This window comes from Uloborus diversus, chromosome 6, assembly GCF_026930045.1.
Source record: "Uloborus diversus isolate 005 chromosome 6, Udiv.v.3.1, whole genome shotgun sequence".
NCBI lineage: Eukaryota > Metazoa > Arthropoda > Arachnida > Araneae > Uloboridae > Uloborus > Uloborus diversus.
In genome coordinates this window covers 92,470,571-92,492,793 of record NC_072736.1, presented here as the reverse complement: position 1 = coordinate 92,492,793, position 22,223 = coordinate 92,470,571, and the positions used below count along the sequence as shown (strand labels likewise).

The 22,223-nt window shown below is 31.9% G+C and overlaps 2 protein-coding genes across 2 annotated transcripts in view; one reads left to right on the top strand and one right to left on the bottom strand.

The window, feature by feature from the left end:
* Window positions 1-124: 124 nt before the first annotated feature.
* On the bottom strand, window positions 125-16,243 carry LOC129225304 (insulin-induced gene 2 protein-like). Its single transcript, XM_054859895.1, has 6 exons — window positions 16,092-16,243; window positions 13,957-14,147; window positions 12,638-12,762; window positions 7,261-7,427; window positions 6,658-6,757; window positions 125-4,779 (listed from the first exon to the last, which is right to left on the bottom strand). Exons 2-6 carry the CDS (start codon window positions 14,138-14,140, stop codon window positions 4,741-4,743), a joined length of 615 nt encoding a protein of 204 aa, XP_054715870.1. The 5' UTR covers window positions 14,141-14,147; window positions 16,092-16,243; the 3' UTR covers window positions 125-4,740.
* Window positions 16,244-16,574: 331 nt separating this feature from the next.
* LOC129225303 (uncharacterized) overlaps window positions 16,575-22,223 on the top strand; it is an 83,646-nt gene continuing 77,997 nt past the window's right edge. Inside the window, exons 1-2 of the mRNA XM_054859893.1 lie at window positions 16,575-16,688; window positions 18,225-18,299. Of these exons, the coding sequence (XP_054715868.1) occupies window positions 16,663-16,688; window positions 18,225-18,299 (101 nt within the window). The 5' untranslated portion in view covers window positions 16,575-16,662. The remainder of the gene's footprint in view (window positions 16,689-18,224; window positions 18,300-22,223) is intronic.

Below are 22,223 nucleotides of genomic sequence, written 5' to 3'. Positions count from 1 at the left end.
AAATTATAATATCAACTATGTTTGTAAAATTTTAATGCAAAGTCTTCTAAGTGTTGTGTTTGCTATAAAAATGACAATACAATTTTGAAGAAAAACATATTTTATCATGAAACATCACATTTGACATGAAAAAATACAAATACATACATTTTGACACTACAGGTTATTTTATAACCAATTCAACAATTTAAAATGAGATTATGTCTTTTAAACATATGAAAATAAATAAGAATGCAACTATTAAATTTCAAACTTTTCAAAATTTAGCATAGAAAGTAGCATACATATTCATGAACAATAACTAAATTAATTGATAATGTCATATCAGGAATCTTTATAAAAATTTGTGCAGCCACAAAATGTTGAAGTACTTGAATTCATATAAGATAGAATTTTAGAATTTGTAGTAAACTGGGGCAAAGTATATACCCATTAGAAATGACTGTTCAATTTTAGCATTATCAATATTGCTGACTCTAAAAGTGTCTATACATATTTTTTAACTAGCTTTTCCCTGCAGCTTCGCTCACGTTGATGTAGTTTTTTTTCAATTGATTCAAGTTAATGGCCATTACAGGCAGAGGTCAAATAGTTACCAAAACATCGTTTGTCTCTAGTTTCGCCGACATTTCAAATTGCCTGCCCCCTTAAATGTATCAAAAGGTATGATTAAAACTGAAAATTAGGGGGAAAGGGAGTAAATGAAATGTTGGCAAAACTGAGAAGAAACCCAAAAATCACAAAAAATAAATCACGAAAACGTTCAGGAGTTGTAAAGAAGTCAGTTTGGGTAATTCCCAAAAAATCCAATTCGAGTGAGGTCAACTATTCTTAAATAAAGTGAAACAGTTCCCTTATAATCCTGATCTCCATCAAATATATAATATCCAGTGCTACACCGGCAATCTAAATTATTGTGTAATGTGTAACTTCTTACCGTAGAAATCATCCCAAAGTAGGGCCAACAATGATGCTACCCGAAATGTTTCCAATAAATAGTAAAAATTTGGCGATTGTTTGAAATTGTGTGCAAAGACAAAGTAATGGAAGTTTTTGCGCTGTTTATGAATTTGCGAATTAGTTGGCGAATTATTTTACGTGTTAACAAGTTTAAAGAAAGAAATATTAAAGAAATTGCGAGATTTGGTTACATGGTGAAAACCGAGAAACAGTATTGCGTAGTCTTTAGCTTCAAAAACAGTGACAGATGAAAAAAATGCCAAATGCCTTAGCTATTGAAATGATTCCACAAAAAAAGTTTGGCTTGATTCCAGCTGATCGATTAAATACCTAGTCAATACAAATAAATAAAAAAAACTATTAATTGCCTCAAAGTTGCATTAAAATGGAAAAAAATCAGCCAAATCCATGTATTATTTGCCAATCTAGTGCAAAAATCTTACTTCAAGATTTGATTTGAGAAAAGCCTTGAACAGTCACGAAAAGTAAAGATAGTTAACAATACAACAATAGTCGCTATCGACAGGGGGTTGAGATGATACACTAAATATTGTATTGAGTTAAGCCTTAATTTAATGGTTAATGCCTTTGAACATGGAACTAAAAAGCTCATAACTCGTTCTTTACTCCACTTAGAAATTTCAAACAGGTACCACCTTCAGCAGAAAAATCAGAGCTTTCGATGGACATATAATGTTAATATGTGCAAGTATTTTTTCATCCCCATATTAAAGAATTTATACGAAAATTGTGTTTTATTGCCCCCCTAAGGGGGTTTTGCCCCCCATAATGGGACGAAAACTACCCTATGTGTTATTCTGATGCATAAGCTATATTATTGTAAAGTTTCATCAAAATCCATTCAGTAGTTTTTGCGTGAAAGAGTAACAAACATCCATACATCTATACAGACAAACTTTCGCATATATAATAGTAGTAAGATGATAGGGCCTTTAACTTGAATTTTCTAATTAGATTTTACAATTCTTTTATATATTTTATGAAATTACATATTGTATTTTTTTACAACACAGAATAAATCTGCATGTTTAATAACAAAAATTCAATGATGCTTTTAATTAACAACTGGAATGTCATAATCTTGCAACGAATGCAAAATTTTCAAATAATTTCTTTTACTTTAAGATACTGTTGCCTCAGAGCAACAGTTAAAACATTGAAACTCGGGATTAAAAATATGATTACCTGCTGTTGCTCTCACGCGACAATCTATTGCTATTTTTTTTAAATTACAGCAATATTGTAAGACAATAAATTATCTTAAAAGAGAAAGAAATGTATGTACCACCTTCTAGCTAAAGAGGGCAACATATCTATTACATTTAATGTTGAAAAACCAAAATAGTTCTATTAAATTACTACATAGCAATAGCATACCCAGTGTGTATGTGTGTGGGGGGGGATACCTCCACCCCCCCCCCCAAAAAAAAGCAGAATTTTTCCTTTTTTCACCATAGAAAATGTCTAAAGCAAACCATATCCAACTTCAAAAACATTTTTTGCCTAAGTCTTCTGGGGAAGTTACATTATCATTCTGGAAAAAATTAAGACTCATTCTGTCAAAAAATGTAATCCCTGTGTTGACATATATTGCCATAACAGTTAAATGCAAATATAAATTTTTAAAAAAATATTATCAATGTGTCTCAAATAAAAGATCAATAAATAAGAAAATGCAACCAAAATTTAATACACAAAGTCATTACAACTTATCACAGATAAATATTAAATAGCAAAAACATGGTACAGGATCAAACAGATTGTTATTAAAACTCATCAACAGTGCAAGTAAACAAAATAATTCAATGAACAATATTAATTAGGAAACTGTTTTTTGTATAAGAAAAACAACTTTTACACTAAAAGCATACAACATTATATATGCAGTGATGTTCCCATCAATTTTTCTGAGGGTATACTCCCAGACAATATGTGTATGCGTTCAATACATAATATGTTATAATATGAAATTTTTTGAACTTTGAGGGTATGTGCTATGTGTCTAAAACATGTTTGAGAGTATAGGGCGTATATGGAGTATACCCTATGGGAACACCACTGTATATATGTTGATCTGATTTGATAATTAGGTTTTATTTACACACAGTATGAGGAAATGTTTCATATTTTTAATGTGTATATGTGACCGTAAAAGACCGAAATCTGGTGAAGCTCAGAAAATCTCAACAATCCCAGAGCAAATACATCGGCGAAAGATCAAATATTTTGTTACATTATCATACATTAATCCTGCAGTTTCCAAATTTTTTTCATCCACCCCACTTTTTTATCATAAAGAAATTGCTATGCACCCCTTCAAATTTCTCAATGAAACAATTCCATGAATTTTTGCCTTTACATTACAGTTTATTAAATTGATTACAGAAATCGTACCATATTTTATACAATCTCGTTTTTAATGCATCAAACCACATTTCTTATAAAATTTTAATGAGTATTGATAATTTTACGACTTTAATAACTTAAACAAAATTACACAAAAATAGATGATTATAATAGAACCTTAGTGGAATATTAATACAATATTAAAGATACTGGAAGGTTAGCTTTTCAGAGCAAATTTTTTCAAACTGTTGACATTGAAAAGAAATCTATGCTTTTAATGTGGGCACTTAAACCAAACTGCAATAACGCTGACATTTCTTCCATTTTTATTTCCCAACGGCGATTTATACATATATGTATATATATATATTCTTTTTTGTGCATTAAAAATGATAGGTTGGTAACAGCTGTGTGTCCTCCTTGCAATTATTCCATACACCTCTTTAGGGAGGCGTTCTTCACTGATGAGAAACCACTGCATTGACCAGTGAATATTGACATTCACCAATTTCGATCTTTCACAGTAACATGTCTACAATAAAGTATTACATGCGTACCGTTTTCCCTTGCACGGTATTTTGCATTTCATAACCATTAATAACCTTCAACAATAGTTCAATAATTTCGATACATAATTTAGCGTAACATCTTCCAAGAAATGTTTCAAGGGGGAGTGCAGAATAAGAATAGTAAGCTCTAACATTTTAGAATATAAATAAAAGCAACTAGAAACTACATTTTATGGTACTTTATTTTTAATTTTTTTCAGCAGAAAACTTACACAAAGTGTCTAAAATAATGATGGTCACTTCTTAAAAATAATGGTGTAGAGATCCTTTTAAATACAGGAGTTTCAAGAACCTCTCGGAACTGCAGGATTGCCCTGTTATCAGTACCATGGTATTTAGCCAGGTTCTTCACTTATTCATGTTACTTAAAATTCGAAGCGCTATGCGACAAACTTTTAATTATTTATTGCTAAATTATGTTGAACTATTGCTATTTACAAACCCCATTATTCCCACTATGTCTATAGACAAAGAAAGAAAGATGAAATAAATAGCTTCCTGAACTTCTAATGATAACATTTATACATACATAAAAAACAAATGGTCACACCTAATCATTAGATTATCGCCTAACAATGATTAGAACCACTGTATAATACTAATAACTTCACATCTGCATACCTCTTCTAATGCAATCTAGGTAACAAAACGAGCAGTCATATAATAAACTAAACTATCACTTTTACTAATGTAAATGCAATGAACAAGTATGAAAATGCTTAACAGGATGGAAAATATAAGTTCCTTAACATAACGAACCATAACTGTAAGTCTCCATAATGAAAGTCTTCATTCTTAAATATGAAGTTCGAAAGAAATGTCTTTTATTTGAATATTTCTGGGCTCATTCAGCATGTGATTTATTTTCATTTTTGAAATCATTCTAGAAAAAGAAAAGCATAAATTTTAAAACAACTGAAGTGAATAGCCTTAAATTAGAATACAGAGTGAAAACAATGAATATAACTTGATTCATACATGCAACAGAAAATGTTGAAACTAGTGTTGCCGCTCTCAGAACACATTAATACGATACAAATAACATAAGATCTAAATCCAATTATAAAGTCAAAGAATAATAATGATTAACTAATGCAGGGTGCTGCATATCAACTTCTTGTATTTAGAGAGGGCGCTATGTGAGTGGGGGGGGGGGATTAGGGTGGTTCAAAAAAACTTTTTTCCAGCTAGAGTCCAAGACACCCCCTAATTTTTTTAGACTTACTAATAGTATTATACTGTAAAAAATTTAGCTTCTTACTCAAATTTTAAGACAGTGCTCAATGACCCCTCAATTTAACATTAGTCGTAGCATAGAAAATGTCACAAATTTAGAAATATTTCCAGCTGTTTTTTGTAAATAATTATTTTATTGCAATGTATATGCATATTACTCGTATATATTATAATATGTAGCAATGTATTTAGTTCAATGTATTTTTCAACCCCTCTCCCCATACTGATGAAGTTTGGAAGAGGGGGTTGAGCACCCTCTTTCAGTTGAAATAGGAAGCTAAAATTCTTACAGTATATAGCTATCCACAAGTCTAAACGAGCTGATGTGTGCATCACATGACTTCCTTTTACTCGAATTTAATGTCATTTTCTCATTACTGGCAGTTTTAATATGATTCAATAGTTTACTCTCTAAATATCACAAACAGTGGCCAAATTGAAACCAGATTAATTTTTTTTTTTTTTAATCCCCAAATTTGTCGCCAAGTTGGCGACAAAACTTGGCGACCAAAAGACTGGCGATATATCGCCAAGTGTCTGCCAAATTATAACACCATTCGAGTTTACATCGAAATTAACAATGGTTTACCCCCAAAAAGGGGCAAAAGACCCCCCTTTGGAGCATACGAATGCAACCAAAATGGAAGGTGACCAACTAGACCCCACTAGAAGTCTATGTACCAAATTTAAACTTTCTAGGACATTCTGTTCTTGAGTTATACGACATACATACACACATATGCACATACAGACGTCACGAGAAAACTCGTTGTAATTAAATCAGGGATCATCGGAATGGATATTTCGAGTGTCTGTACATTCCTAGGCACATATCTACGTGTGGTCGGGTTGAAAAAAAACTCAACATTCATTTGGGGGTGAGCAAAAGTGAAATTAAGGCCGATTTTTGGGTGAAATTTTTTCCGCGAATACAATACTTCCTTTTTTGTAAAAGGAAGCACAAAAATTGAAGGGGTGTCCTGGTATCTAGGAGAAACTTTTTTTTACATGTATTTTTGAACCACACTGGGGGGGGGGGGGGGAATGTGGTGTTGAAAGTGATATTGAAGGATAGAAGCAGCAGTGTCCAACCCCTAAGAGCAAGGAAATCCCAAGGATGACCCAAAACACAATTGCAACCATTTTAGTTCCGCACTTTGATTGATATCTTCTTTATCCTATGTTTATTCCATAGGAAGGTAAAAAAATTTATTTTTGTGTTGTCAATATTTAAAGAATTTCTTCTCTATTAGTTACTGTTGTTATATCAAAAAACACTGCAATCCAAGTTTTAAATCTTTGATACTGATTTAGTATTTAATGCAGGAAAAGAAGAAGTAAATCTACATTTTCTTGTAAAACATTATAAATCAATACTAATGACCAATTTACTCTGATATTGCTTTATATCATTTTAAAATACCTTTATATTTTAATCACTCATACTTTGTAGAGGAAATAACAAATTTTCAGAATATTTTCAAAATGCATTCAAGCACGGACTGAAAACGTTAATACAACTTACCAGGGCCAATTGTTTTCCTATATTTCCAACAGTAATACCACCAGAAAATACAACACAGGGTAACCAGGATCTCATGTATAAAAATTCTCGTTCACTGTAACTGTAAAGACTCAACTTAGTTAAAGGCCTTAAACGCATAACAGAAAACAATGAAAATAAAAACGTAGATAACAATAAAAATAAAACATAGAAAATAAAAATTATTTTTCGTTGTGATAAATAAAATAATTTCCTAACCAATAAGCAAACAAACTAAATATTGCTCATACTTTAAATTGACATGCATGGGAAACACTGCAAAGAAAATTTAATTCATAATGAAAATCAGATGTGATTTAAGTTTGTTGTGAAATAAATTAAACTTTTTACAACTGTTAAATATTTTTAATACAGAAAAATTAACTCCAAAAATATTGGGAAATTTTAAAACTGACCATGCATTGTCAAATTGTCATACTTCTATTTTTTACAAAGATGAGCAAGAGCTTTGGAAAACATCATTCAATCATTACTTTCTAATAAACCACATAATGTAGCTATGAAGAAAACGATAATTATTTTAGAAAATGAAGTATTAAAAGAACAGATGTCTCGCATACTTACATGCATATTTTGTGAGCAACAAGCATCTGACTAATCACAGTTGCTAACAAAGCAATTAAAATGCCCATTCCCAGACCAATTCTTGTTCTGTCAAAATACCACCATAATCCAACAGATAATACAGCTAAAGATAAAGACAGCTGCAGGTTACTTGGAAAGTCCACTTTCTAGAAAAGTGTTAAAGAACAATCTTGCATAAAATATGATTCCAGAGTATCATGAAAATAAGCATTAATATTTATTTCTTTTATTACTATTAATAGCTGCATCGCCCGGCTTTGCAGGGTCTACCTCGAAACTAAAAATTATGTCAAAAGATGCGTATTCAACTTCAGGCCCCAGTAGCAGAAACTTTCTAGCCAGTCTGTGACACTATTTTGGGCAGTTGAAAATAATCTGCGGCATTATTATTAGTTTTATTTTAAGTTTTCATAAAATACACAAGTCCTTTGAAAGGTCAAGATTCAGATATGTTCCAACAGGCCAGTAGCCACTAGACCCGAAAAACTTAGTGGCCCCCACACTGGGCCCCCACCGTCGCCGAGTTTTAAAGTATAAAAAGGGGGGAGGGTCACTACTTTCATAAAAATAAATAGAACTCTGCACACTATGAAAAACAAATATTCAATTCATATTTATTTAAATGTGGAAAACTCAAGTTAAAATAGGTTTTTGAATTTTCTTTTTCAAAAAATGAATAAATAAATAAATTAGTGAATGAGAAGTTGGCAGGAAACTGCATTTTAGATGAATGTTTTAGTTTATAGCAGAGCTTCAGAGCAATGAGGATCAAATACAATTGTGCAGATAATAATTCATTTTTCATGAAAATGATTAAAAAAAAAAAAAAAAAACATGGTTTATTGTACATTTTAAGTTACCTTCAATAGTTTGTATTGAAGTAAACTGATCAAAACTTGATCCAATTCTTTTTTTGGGAACTAAGGCAAGTAATAGTCTTGTCTATTTCCATCTTACGAATGACCAAACATGGCGGCTCCGCGAAAAATTCAATGATTAAAAATAGATTTTTTAATTTGTAAAGTAGTAATAGAGAGAGATTCAAAATCCTTGAAATAGTCAGTTTTTTGGACATTAGCCTCTAAAACAATGAATATAGGATAATATTGTAAAGATAAAGTTTTGCATTTTTCAAGACAATAATTAAGAATTACCCGAAAAAAATGGCACATTTTTCACAATTTTCAACAGCATGAATTGCAATGAACATCCAATTCCGTTTATGAAAACGTAGGCACTTAAAGAGTCTTGCGTACCAACATCTTGGGAATGACCAAACATGGCGACTACGCCAAAAATTAAGATCTTAATTTCTGAATTTGTTGCTAAAAATAATTTAAAAATAAAAATCATCTTGAGACTACACTAAAGTTGAAAAGTTTTTAGCGCTTTTGCGTCCAAAGCAATGAGGATAAGGTGAAATTTTAAGTATAAAATTTTTCATTTCTCAAGAAAACTACTTTAAAAAATCAAAAAATATTTAAAAAAAATTAATTTGAATTTTGACATTTTGAATTCAAATTATGTTTTTCGCAATCACGAGTGTGTGTATGTAGGCGTGTGTGTAGGGGGTATGTGTGTGTAGGCATGTGTGTTTGTGTCTGTTTGCTGGCATGTGTGTGTGGGTAGTTGTGTGTATGAGTGGTTGTGTGTGTGTGGGGGGGGGAATGTGTATGTGTGTGTGTAGGCCCATGTGTTTGTGTGCAGGCATGAATGTGTGGGTAGTTGTGTGTATGTGCGTGTGTTTTTTTTTGTGTCTGTGTACATGTAGGTGTCTGTATGTAGGCGTGTGTGTATGTGTTTGTGTGTGTATGTGTTTGTGTATGTGTGTGTTTGTGTATGTGTGTGTGTGTGTGTAGTTGTGTATGTATGCGCGTGTGTGTAGGACATGGATGCAGCCTGGAGACAGCTTTCGCTATAGGAGCAGCATCGTGAGGAGCCGGTCGACGGGTGATGGTGCGGAGGGTGGCGGTGGGAAAATAAAAAGATAGGACGCCAAAAACAGTCAAATGAAAGCAATAAGCAATCGTGATTGCTCAAAAAAAAAAAAAAAAAAAGATTTGCTGCACATTTTAAGTCATTTTTTATAGTTTGCAGTTAAATGAAACACCCAATTCTCCTGTGTTTTGGAAAATGTAGGCACTTAAGCATCTTATCTACTTCGATCTTATGAATGACCAAATATGGCGACTAGGTTTCTAGCTGAAATGCTGAAGCATCCATTGCTTTTCCGGTGAAAAAACGAACTCCGAACGATCTTTTTGCCAAGTTGTATTTCTTTTTTTGTCTTTTATTTATTAATTTTTCTCTTTCTTTTTCTTTTTTTTGGTAAAATTATCTGCAGGCCGCTGAAAAACCTGCAACGCACGTCTCGCGTCTTCCAGTTTCTGCTACCGGACTTCAGGCTTGAACGAAAAACCTGTAAAATTTTCTGACTAATTGCAGAAAAATAACCAAAAAAGAAAACTTTTAAATCACCCGATTACTGGAAGCCTCAAAACAAAAGCCAGATTTTTATTTGTTCTTATTCGAGAAAAAAAAATGGCACAAGATCTTTTTTCTCAATGATTTTCTTCACACTTCAAATTTAATAAAAGCATTGTTACCCAATGACCGTGATCAACAATGAATTTCTAATTTAAGTCTTAGCATGAAATTAGATAAAATCAGTTAAAATTCACATTCTAATTACCTTGGAACATTGGGACAAATTTTATATGATGCAGAAAAATCAAGGGATTCTATGGATATTTTTGCAAGTATTTTTCGCATCATATTACAGAAAAACGCCATTTTTGGGTCCTAAAATTAAAATTCGAATGGTTTGGTTCTTTTATGGCATTTGAAAACCCCTCTTTGTTCCTTCTTGGGTGCCCAAGTACCTCTTTGCCAAATTTGGTCAAGGTCCAATATAAACTGGATTTGTATAGGGAACATACAGGGTGAGATTCAAAAGTTTCAAGACTGATCTCAGAACTAGAAATTTATTGGACATTTAAGTACAGCGGACTAAAATATGATCCTTCAGCATCAACACAGCATGTCTTCCATTCTTCGTAGCTCTTCGGGAAGTCCTCAGGCGACATGCTGTCAAGCATTCTCGTCCAAGCCAGCTGGATGGCGTTGATGGAGTCGAATTGCTTCCCTTTTAGGCCTATCTTGATTCGGCGAAAAAAAAAGTCGCTTGGAGCCAAGTCGGGGTTGTAAGGTGGATGCAGAAGTGTTGTGAAATTGAACTTGACCAAAAATTTATCGGCGGGGCGCGACGTGTGAGCAAGCTCGTTCTCGTGGTGCAGAATCTAATCGCCCTTAATCTCTGGGTGAACACGGAGGACTCGATCCCTTAAGTTGCGGAGCACTTCAGCAAACTGCCTTATTTTCGCATCTCCCACTTTTCAACCAAGGTGAATGACACGCACTCACACAGCAAGCGATGAGCACTATCCAGGATTAAAAAACCAACTGCTGCAGCTTCAGTTTGTTCAAACACACCCCACTACTTCTAAAGCCCGTCCACGCAGGATCCCTTTCTCGGAAAAAAATCAGTCTTGAAACTTCTGAATCATACCTTGTACACACATATATTCTCTGTTTTATCTAGATTATTTCTAGTTTTTTTTAATGCTGTAGAACAGGGTGTTCTTGCCATTTTCCCTATGATTAGTCCAGCATTTCAACTTTTCAAGTTGTGAGGGTAGGGGGGGGGGGAGGATCCAGAGGCAGATTTTTTAACTTTAGTTTCTAAATAAAAAGTACTTAAATGAAATCAAGGGAAAAATATTGCGTGCATAAATCAAGCAAGAAATTCGGTAATTTTTTTTTAATGTGCATAAAATATTCTTACATTAAATGTTCAAAACATTCCAAATTCAGATTAGAGTATACTTAAATTTCTGAATCAGGTTCTTACTTTTGCTTTAAGTGATAGCATTTATGCTATACATTTTGTAAGCTTGTTATAGGTGCACATGATTATCTGCTTCTACATTATATAAAAAAAGTTATTTTTGATGACATTGGCGAGATCACTGTTGAATATACAGTCAATTCACAATAACTCAAAGTCCCAGGGCTGGATTTTGAGGAGGGCAGGCAGGGCTATTGCCCCAGGGCCTCCACAATAAAATTTTTACAAAATATCCTAACTTTCACGGCTCAGCAAATTTCAATTTTTCTCTCCCCTATAAATTATAATAATAATAATATAAAAAATAAATAGCAGTAATTTGAGGATGTATTTACTATTAAAGTGCTGATCGAAAAAATGATGATCTTTTTGAACCCTGATTAGGGGCCTCCACTCCTTTGTTGCCCCGGGGCCTCCACACTTCTAAATCCAGCCCTGCAAAGTCCAATAACTCGAAATTTTTATCAAGTCCTGATTCCCTTGTCTTTAATTCCATGCTAATTATTCTTAATATCTTGAAGTTAACTTCTTTTAACTCGAAGTTTTTTCAAAGACGACTCGAAATTTATTTCGAAAGAACGATAAAAAAAGGAAGAAACGAAAGACTATGAGAGAAAAATTTATTCACCTTCACTTGCAATTCCTGTGCAGTAGACCTCTAAAGCAAGAAGAGCACCGGTTGAGCCATTGTGTGATAAAGGAGTTTCACGTGCGGAAATGAGTTAGCTTGTTTTCTTTTGTTGTACTGTACTGTTTACACTTTGCCATGTTGTTGGACTATGAATTTGCTTCTAAGCTGTCAAGTCAACTGATTGTACCTTTATTCAAAGGCTGACCAAAGTTAAGATGCATTCCCCTTCATTCTTTAATTCGATCATTTGCTGATAAGTTCCTGAGAGAAAGAGTGAGCTTTCTTTACTATTAAAGATGTCTTAAGGAAGTAATCTATCAATGACATTAAAAGAAAAAGTGAAATTTCTAAAGCGGTAGAATCCATGAAACTGAATTTGAAACGAATGAAGATGTGCACCTTTCCTGAAGCAGAATCAGCTCTAATTAAATGGTTCCAGCAGTATGGAAATCAAAATCACGCTTTTGATTTATTTCTCTCAATATTTTCGATTAAACTGTGCTTATTGTGCTTTAAAATTTTAAAGTTCTGTAATTTTGTCTGTTATATGTACACATTAATTAAAACATTTGACGGTTTTTCATATTAAAAAGGCAAAAACCAAAACTAGCAGTAAGTCGAACTTCCAATAAGTCGAAGTTTTTCATCGGTCCTTTCAAAATCAAGTTATTGCGAATTGACTGTATTCTGCTTTTTGCTATCTCCAGACGAGCACAACTTTTGGGTTTCTATCGTCTCTTAACGCTATGCTGTTAAAGAAACTTCAAAGGAATGTTATTTGAAATCTAGTTATTTTGCAGTTAGTTTTTTAAGGATACAGTGCAAGCTTCATTGATGCCGACAAACATTGCTATACATCGTAAGACATGAGACCATTCTTGAGATATCTGCCTTGTAGTACTTTCCTTCTCTTTTAGAAATGGGTAGATCAAGCCAACCACAACTAAAAAATTAATATAATCATGTTACGTTATATATACAGTATTACAGCAATACTTCATTTTGTATAAAGCACACTAAACATTTCTAAAAGACAGTTTTTAGTTCTAATTGACTGCAGTTAATAAGCAAATTAAAATCTAAAAAATTTTTTTATCAATAAATATTTTCTTTGAATAAAACTTTCATGTTCGGGTAAAAAATACATTCTATAAAACAGAGGCGGGGATTGGGACAGATAAGTAAGGGGGAGGGGCAAAAAAAAAAAAAAAAAAAAACTAAAAGCCATAGGTTGTTTAGCAGCAGCAAAAAAAAATTAACGATAAAAAAAAAGAGAAACAAAAGTACAAAATTTTGCTAAGGCTTGTTTTGAGAGCTTATGAGTCGCAATTGATGCAAATCTAACAGCTTATTACTCACGTTTTTCAAGATTTCGATAAATTCTGTACACAATAACTTCCGCTGTGAAGAAACACTATGACATGAATTAGACTTGATGCTATGACACGTTTTCGTGGTAAGCAAGATGCTTCTAGCTCCTGTTATTAAATTTATGACTGTTGGCAATAAAAGCATTACCATATGAGGCCTATAATTTGCGAAATAATAATATTTAGGGTTCATTGATTTAAGTCAGTTTGATTTAAATCAAGTGATTAAAAAAAAAATCATTGATTTAAATCAAGTGATTATTTTAAACAAAATCATTGATTAAAATCATTTTATTTATAAATAAGTCTTAGATTGTGTTGCTTTAAATTTAACTACACTACTACACTGCATTACACAATCTTCATTTCAACAGGGAAAACTACATAGATTCCATTTTCTGTGTGTGCAACAGATTTTCATACGCTAGCAATATTGCTTTTACTCCAAAATTAGTTCAAACTACGTCCCTAAGGGGCCAATGGCCTAAGAAATTGAAAACAACTAGCACTAAGACTTATTAATGTCGCAAATATACACTTCTGGCTTCGGGAGCCCTACAGATTTTTGTTGCAGGGGACCCAAAATTTATAGATTGGGCCTGCTTGTTTTCTAATATTTGGATGATTATTTAATGATTTGGCCTGATTTAATGAAAGTTTTAATCCTCCTTAATTGTTTTTGTTGAAAAATTAATCATTAATTCTTAAATTTCAACGATAATGACTCAACAGTTTCATAAAATTAATGAAAATAGGAAAAAACATACCAGACCCTACTCCACAAACAACAGGTAACCACCACTTTGAGCATAGTATATTCCAAGTAGTATTTTTAGGATGTAGATGAGTATGATTTCTTTGGGCTTGAAGTAAGCTTAGTACAACAGTAAATAAAGCTCCCGTAAGAAATAAAATCACTCCTCTGCAAAATAATTGTGCTAAATTCCCCATGTTTTTCCTGAAAAGAAGAAAACTAATCATGAAAGGAGAAGGAATTCCTTTGAAAGAAATATTCTTTAAAAAAAGTAGGGGCGAGTGGTAATGAATGGGCCAGTAACAAAATATGAAAAAGTATTCGCATAAAATTAATTTAGATGCCACTAATAGATAGAGCTATTTGTTCTACTAAATTCATGCAATTTTCCATTGTTTGAGAAAAGTCATTTTTCCACTAGAGTATGATGGTCAAGAATCTGATTAAAAAGTTTTTTTTTCCCTGTCCAGTAAAATAAATACTAGCTAAAAAATATATTATTTCACTGCAGGTATAAGCAAGTCTTTCCATGTCTGTAAACTAATTTTAAGATGTATTTTGATGCTATTTGAATTTTATGTATTAAAAATACCTGAATATAATTCCAGAAGTATAGGTGGGGCTGAATGGGCCACTATATTATGGTTATGGATTGGCCACTAAAAAAAGGGTTTTTCTTTCTTTTTTTTCTGATTTTTTCTTTAATATAAAACATAACTGGCTGTCATAGATTTCGATTACTGTTTTGTTAGAATAGGTTTATAGTAATTTCTAAAATTTACACATTTTAACCCTAGGAAAGATTAGCTATTAAATTCTATAAATGATTAAGATGAACTGTCCAGTTATTGATCCCACCTGCCAGTATTTCACCATTTGAATTTGATATGAGTGATTCCATCCAGTATTTAATAAATAGGTTGGAGTAGAATAGTGTGCTTTTGATTTGTTGATTTCATATGTTTTTTTTAAAATGTCGTATTGTTTGCTTTTGTAGACTGGTGTATTTTTAAATCAAACATTAAAAAAATATTTAAATCTAGGTAATAATTCTTATTTATTATTAACACATCGTAAATCATAATACTGAATTTTACCATTGAATTTTAAAGTACTAATATTGAATTTTAGAAGCAATTAAAGTTTTAATTATTAAAAAAATAAATAAAAATTAAAAGTGCGAAGTGAAATAAATAAACTTTTTTTGTCGTGCTTTTATTTATCCATGAGAATTTTCGAAAAGATTAATTCCGCGCGTCTTCATTGAATTCATTTACGTGGCTAAAATGTGTACTAAAAAAAGTATTAGAAAAAAAAATACAAAAATTTAAAACCAAAAATTGGTCTATTCATTACCACTCTTCTCTATTTCAGCCATGCCACTTACTACTATAGAACAGGGTTTCCGCTACGGTCGCATTTTTCGCATAATGCGAAAACACTATCTGAATTGCGAAAATACAGCAATGCATTTTCGCTTTTTTGCTCAAATAAAAAATAAATTAGTTTTTTTAAATAAAGAAGAAATGTATGATCCTAGAGAGGAAGCGTGCATGGCGATAATCAACTTAATCTTTTTTAAATCTTAGCTAAGATGTTTAAACTACAATTAAGTTCAATAACTATTAGTCTTATCCAGCATTATGTCCCCTCAAAAACTGCTTTATTAGGAGGAGGTAACTGCAACGTTCTAAACACCAATCATGTTTTCTTTTTTTATTTTATGTTTTAAAAGAACTGCTGTTGTACTTATTTCTTCAAGGATGTCACAAATGAAATATGAATTTTTTTTTCAACTGGAGATGAAACACTGAGGCATATATAAATATATGTGAATGTGTAACATTTTAGCAATTTGCTAACATTTTTCCATCAATTTTAGCTTTTATGCTAAAGAACTTTTGAACCCAGCTTAAACCCTGCTATAGAAGAAAAAAAAAAAGACTAATGACAAGTATGGTCAATCAAAATCAATTTTATGTGAACAAAAGATTAAAACTTAGCATAAATAAAAGAAAAAAAACAACTTAAATTTCTAGTATCTGAACTGAAGCATTTTATGCATCTCGAAGTGTACAGAAACAATACATAACATGCCGAAAAATTTTGGTAACACAGATTTTAAAAAAATTAATAATTGTAGCTTACGAGTTGATAGGTGAATCAAAATTACAGGTGAGGATCAGATAATCTGCAGGATTACATAAAGAAGCTGAACATTAAAGAATTAATGTTTTTCACACAAGTGAGTTCAGGTAGCCAGCTATATCTAACCCAGTTGTCAAAACTCACACCATAAACACGCCACTCAAGCATTTCTTCCAACCTTCCAATGCTCCCAGACGAACTTGCGATGTAAACGGGCCAATTGAAATGCAGTATTATTTACAGCTGTTTCCAGAATCATCCAATCAGGCAAGTTCGCTCGTAGCTCATCTGACAACTATTGCCAGTTTCAGAAATAAAATTAATTTTATTAGAACCTAAAAATGAAATTATTTTCCCCCCACTCATTGAATAAATATTCCTTAAATATTTTTTTTGTTTGGTTTTAATATTATTTTCCATCTTATTTTTCCATTTCATTTTCTAAAAATTATAAAAGTACATAAAACTTGGCAACAGAAATGAATGAGAAAGTAAACAAAAGTTGTTGTCTAGTAATTTTTCCCCTCCAGTTGAAAATTTCTCGCAACAGGACGGCACGTGCGAAAGGAACATGGGAGATTCAGATTCTTGTTTTAGGTGAATTATCTACTTTTTTTTTAAAAAAAAACTCTGATGAACACATTAAAGTCAAAATATTTGCTAAGTATTAAACTTCGCATTTCCTTGGGATCTTTTAAACAAAACTGATTGCATGTCACATTAATTTTTGTTAGAATTTTGCGTATTTCGGAAGTGTTCATATTCAGTGACTTCTATCTATTAAAGTTTGGTTAAAACTATCGTGATTCTGCACGTCATGATATAGTTTCTGTCGTAGGATTCAATCGTAGGATAGTTTATGTCGTGCGTTTTTGGTTTTCCCAGGAAAGTTGCGTTAGTTGTTACACCATGCTGGGGATTGAAGCCAATGAGAAATGGAGGAGGAATTTATCCTTTGAAACAGGGGTTAGGGGTCATCTAAGCTTGCAGGTGCAGTGTTGCTTTTCTCAAACAGTCTTGAGTGCTTGTAAGTACAGTAGTACCTCTTTTAAGGGACATTTTTTCTGGTCCCAGCCCCTTTGAATAGGGACCCCCATTTTCGCTCGATAACAAAAAAAAAAAAAAAAAACGACGCACCAAGAAGTTTTCCGATCTTGGCGCTTCGTTTTTTTTTGTTATAAAATATATATTTACCTCTCATTAATGGACAGTTACAGAGAAAAGTTACAGAAATTAATGCATAAATGCATTGATAATGACTTTATTGTTATTCAAGTGTCACTTTTTGTCAAAAAAATAACTGGTAAAAATTTGTCTTGATATTAACATGCGGAAAAAAAAACAAACTCCAATACTTGCTGAAACCTACATTCAATGCTTTTCCCTTTTATTAAGTTCTTCATAAAAACTTGGCCCAGACTGAAAGTCCGCCACCCATGACATGCTTTGTATAGACAATTTGAAATGTGATCACTTTTTTGCTTTGTATTGTATTGTAAATTACATGAACCATATACAAATCCATGTAACTCGTTACTTCAGGTTTGTAATTAGTGAAATTCAGTTGCAAAAGTTTTGATAAAATTTTAATTATTTATTTATTTTATTATTTTTTACAATTTGAATGGTTCTGAATTTCAGTGTATATACAAAATATTTTCAATACTTAATCTTACATTTTATTAGTTTACATTTATTATAGAATTTGCTGATTTAAATACTCAGCATGCATAAATTCATCTACCTCCAAAAGTTACAAGAATCTAGAACGCAATTTGACCACTAAATTACATGCACAAAAAGCATATGTAACGTTTCACATACTTCATTTCACTTTGACTTATTTTTAAGACCTTTTGCAGACATAAAGAGAAAACCTTTGTTCCCAATCAATGGAGTTAATTTTGGAGAATTTATTTTTGCTCAAGCAGATAAAGTCAATCTGTCTTACTCAAAGTTATGCCTCTGTGTTTGGAACCCTTTCTCCTCCGAACTAAATGTTTGAACTAAAATTTAGACAACTTGATGCTCTATAACTGTCAAGCTTTACCTAAATTAATCATACTGCACTTTTTTTATTTTGGAACTTTGAATGCACTAATTTGCTATTCTTATTCTCTCCTTTATTTCTAGGGAAGGCACAGTCCTTGGCCTTGGTAATCCATTGCTTGATATCTCGGCAAATACTGGTAATGACTTTCTTGAAAAGTAAGTGTTTAAGAACATAATTAGTTTTAAATGATTGCCATTCTGCCTAGTTTGAAGTTAATTTAAAAAAAAAAAAACTTGACCATGTTGAAATTTGCATTGAAAATTATACGGCTGCTGTCATGGGTGCTTATGATGGGGCAGAGGTTGGCTTAAGCCCCCTCTAACGTTTAGACATTAGTACTACTAATTTCTTGAATAAATTTTAGTATCAATATCAAAACTTTTCAACGTAAATCATTAATAAATAACTTAATAAAAATTTCTTTACTTTATAATTGAATCATACTCTGTATCAATTTACTTTTAGAATTATTAAAATATATTTCAGATAAGATTTTCACATCCCTTCTCAAGGAAACAAAATTATGAATCCTCTTACCTTCAGGGTTGTTATTTTGTCCACTCTTTTGTAAAAAGTCTTGGACGCCGGAAGAAATTGGACAACATTGGATAAAATGAAAAATCAACTGAATATCCATACATAAATTTATTGTTATGGTGTAATAAAATTAGTATATAATTCTAATACATTATCTATTATGAATTAATCATTTAATTTAAATAGAATGATTGTTAACTTTAGAGTTTAATAAATCCAAAAAAATTTTAATTTCACATTGGTGCAACTAATTTTTGATCATAATTTACTTAAAAGTAATAAAATTTCACAATTTAAATAAGCTGGTGGGCGTGATTGCACTATTATATATTACAATAGTAGAAATTAAAACTCAATAGAAAAGTCAAATGAAATGCTTGGAAATATACATACAAACGAAGGTTTGTGTGAAAACATGTTTTTATGGATATGTTAATGTCATATAAATTACTACTTCAGTAGAGTTGTGGCTGGTGGGTACTCAGAACAGTGTACCGGAAGAGACTATAATGAGCAAGGGGGTAGAGAGCTTAAAAATGGTCATTAATTTTCACTAGGGACTAATAAATTGACTAGGAACAGCCTAGTTGGGTACAGAGCCTGTTGCTGATCATCATGTTTGTATTACAAGAACAGATTTTACTTCATGGAACATTTCCTTTATATCAAGTAGTTTCTCTCTCTCTTTTTTTTAAACATGATTTTTAATGTTTTGAGACTCCAACTTTTAAAAACGTTTTATTTCTACTTATTTTATAAATGCACTAGTGGTACCTGCACGGTTTGGAACTGATGTGATATACCCCACCCTTGGCGACTTTTTCCTGTTGGCGCCAAGAAAGCATCGCCAAGAAAACGATGTATGACGACATATGTCATACATCGTTCTTAGCGATGCCTTTTTAGCGCCAACAGGAAGAAATCAGATAAAAAAACATGATCAAAGCACTTCAGAACACAATATATATAAAAACAACAAAAAACATCACGAATATACGCTTCAAAAATACCAGAAACCAGAAAGTTTTTGTACACAAAGAACAATTACTAGAAAGTATTTAAAATGCTTAAATTGACAAATAACTATAACAGCTCACCAATGAATAAAAGCTATTTTCCAACATGCATTTCATCGAACAAAAACTTTTCTCATACTCTGCTAAAAAAGAGCAAAGTGATTCAAATTGCGATGTTTAAAGCGGAAAACATCCCAAAAATCGATAACTATTTCAGCCAAAAAATCGCTTAGCTACTCAAATGTATGATGTATGAAAAGTAAAAATGTCTCAACAGAACCATCCTAAACATAAACAATACAAAAATACCATACATTTATTGCTATCCAGACATGCTTTCAAAATACCTATTATATTTTACATAAAATAATACCTTTATATTATTATAAAATGCTGTCAACTTATTTTCAGAAATTCAGCACCTAAAGGAGGCATGTTCATAGAATGTCTAAATAATTCGTGGCATCGATAAGAATTAACTTTTAGAACAAAATAACCGTACTATTTTTGTAAAATTAATTTACATACAGTAAAAATAAAATTAAAAACTACAAGAACCCCTCAAGGATTTGTAAAAACAAAGAATTTCGAAAGTGAGAGTTTTTTTTTGAATTCTGAAATTAAGAACTTACCTTTGTATGGTATAAATCCTCACACTCAGTCTAAAACAATACATTATATGACAGTGGCACGTTACAGATACACCACGTTGGAAATAACTATTAATTAACGTTCAAGTTCAAACTTGAACGTTAATTAAACGTTAATTTAATGTTATTTTTCTTCTTCAAAGAAACTGGCATTTTCTAATGTTTTTACTTCAAAACACAACTACTGAATTTAAACTAACAACAAAATAAGCTTTCCTGTAAGGTATATTGCACGAAACAACACCTATCTCTCCTGCTAACAACCGAGTAAATAAGTTTGAACAAGATTGCCTTCGGGTTGCGAAACACGTTTTAATTTCGCCAGGGATGCCATGCTTAAAAAGTTATCGCCTCATTTGCGAGAAAAATATTTCAATTTTGTGCAAAAAATCGGATTTCGCCAATTTGCTATTGCTCGTCCACATTATGATAATTTCCTCGGTAAAATGTTCTTAAATCTGCAAGATAAAAAGAACAAAATAGAATTGCCGAAAAATCGCTTTGAGGTGCTCACCCCTATGCTACGAACTAATTTTATGCCACATTTCATGAAAATAAGCCGAACTGTCTAAGCGCTTATGTGCGTAACAGACATCCAGAGATCCAGACAGACTTTCAGCTTTATTATTAGTAAAGATTCATTATGGGCAATAAACCTCCACATTACAGATAAACATCTTAAAATGTACAGCTAACGTGTTTATTTTTATAAATGCTATTACATGCATTATAACTTATTTCTACTCATTTGGTTTATGTACACACTTACATTAACTTCAACTGAACTTCTTAATTTTTTTCATTTTCACTTTAAAATATTTTTTCATCAATTGTTTATGTACATATTTATGTATGTTATTTTTTTCAATTAAAATATTACTGGAATAGGAAAAATCTATATAGTTATTATTTTCAAACTTATGTGTCTATAAATGATGAACCCGATTTTTAAAAATCGCATTTTCAAAAGTTCTCGACGGAATAAAATAATTAATGCGAAAAATTAAGGAGAAAAGTACCAAGTTTTTTTTTATCTTATAAATGTTCGATATGGGACCCTCCTGTCACACGGCATATGTCCATTCGATAATCTAGTTCATTCCACACATTTTCTAATATGTCTTTGTTAATGGTTTGTAATGCTGCAGAAATTAAATGCGTTGTTTCAATTCTGGGAGCATTTTCAGCATTGGCTGTACAAAAACACGGTCTTTCACGTAACCCCATAGAAAGAAATCGCATGGAGTTAAGTCTAGAGATCTTGGTGGCCATGTGAATAACGTTAAATCATCGTCTCCCGCACGGCCTATCCATCTGTGTGGAAGCACATTGTTTAAGTAACTACGAACTGACAAAGACCAATGATTAGATACTCCATCTTGTTGGAAGATAAGATCAGGACTGTTATCAAGCAGTTGCGGAAATAACCAAATTTCCAGCATGTCGAGATAATTGTCACCTTTTACAGTTTGTTCTGCGAAGAAAAACAGGTCCATAATTTTTTTCATGTGACATTGCACAGAAAACGTTCACTTTTGTGAATCTCTCATAAACTGTTGAAATTCATGAGGATTTTGACTTCCCCACACTCTTACATTGTGACGATTAACATCTGTTGGTAACAAAAAAGACTTGACACTTTTCTCCTTAATTTTACGCATTAATTATTTTATTCCGTCGAGAACTTTTGAAAATATGATTTTTTAAAATCGGGCCCATCATTTATAGACACCCTGTATTTAAAAATGTTACATCGTTTTCTACTTTTCGAAACAATGTATTCAATATGTTTGTTACTGATGTACTCTTGATCAAGAATAAATCCCAGATATTTGGGGTGCTTCTCGTAAGTGAGATTCTGTCCTTCCAGCTTCAC

Coding starts and splice junctions, on each gene's coding strand:
- LOC129225304 (XM_054859895.1), bottom strand. CDS start 14,140: ATGGGGAATTTAGCACAATTATTTTGCAGAGGAGTGATTTTATTTCTT. Junction 7,428..12,637: donor GCATCAATGAAGCTTGCACT/GTATCCTTAAAA, acceptor ACACTTTTCTAG/AAAGTGGACTTTCCAAGTAA. Junction 4,780..6,657: donor TAGGAAAACAATTGGCCCTG/GTAAGTTGTATT, acceptor TTCTTTTTCTAG/AATGATTTCAAAAATGAAAA.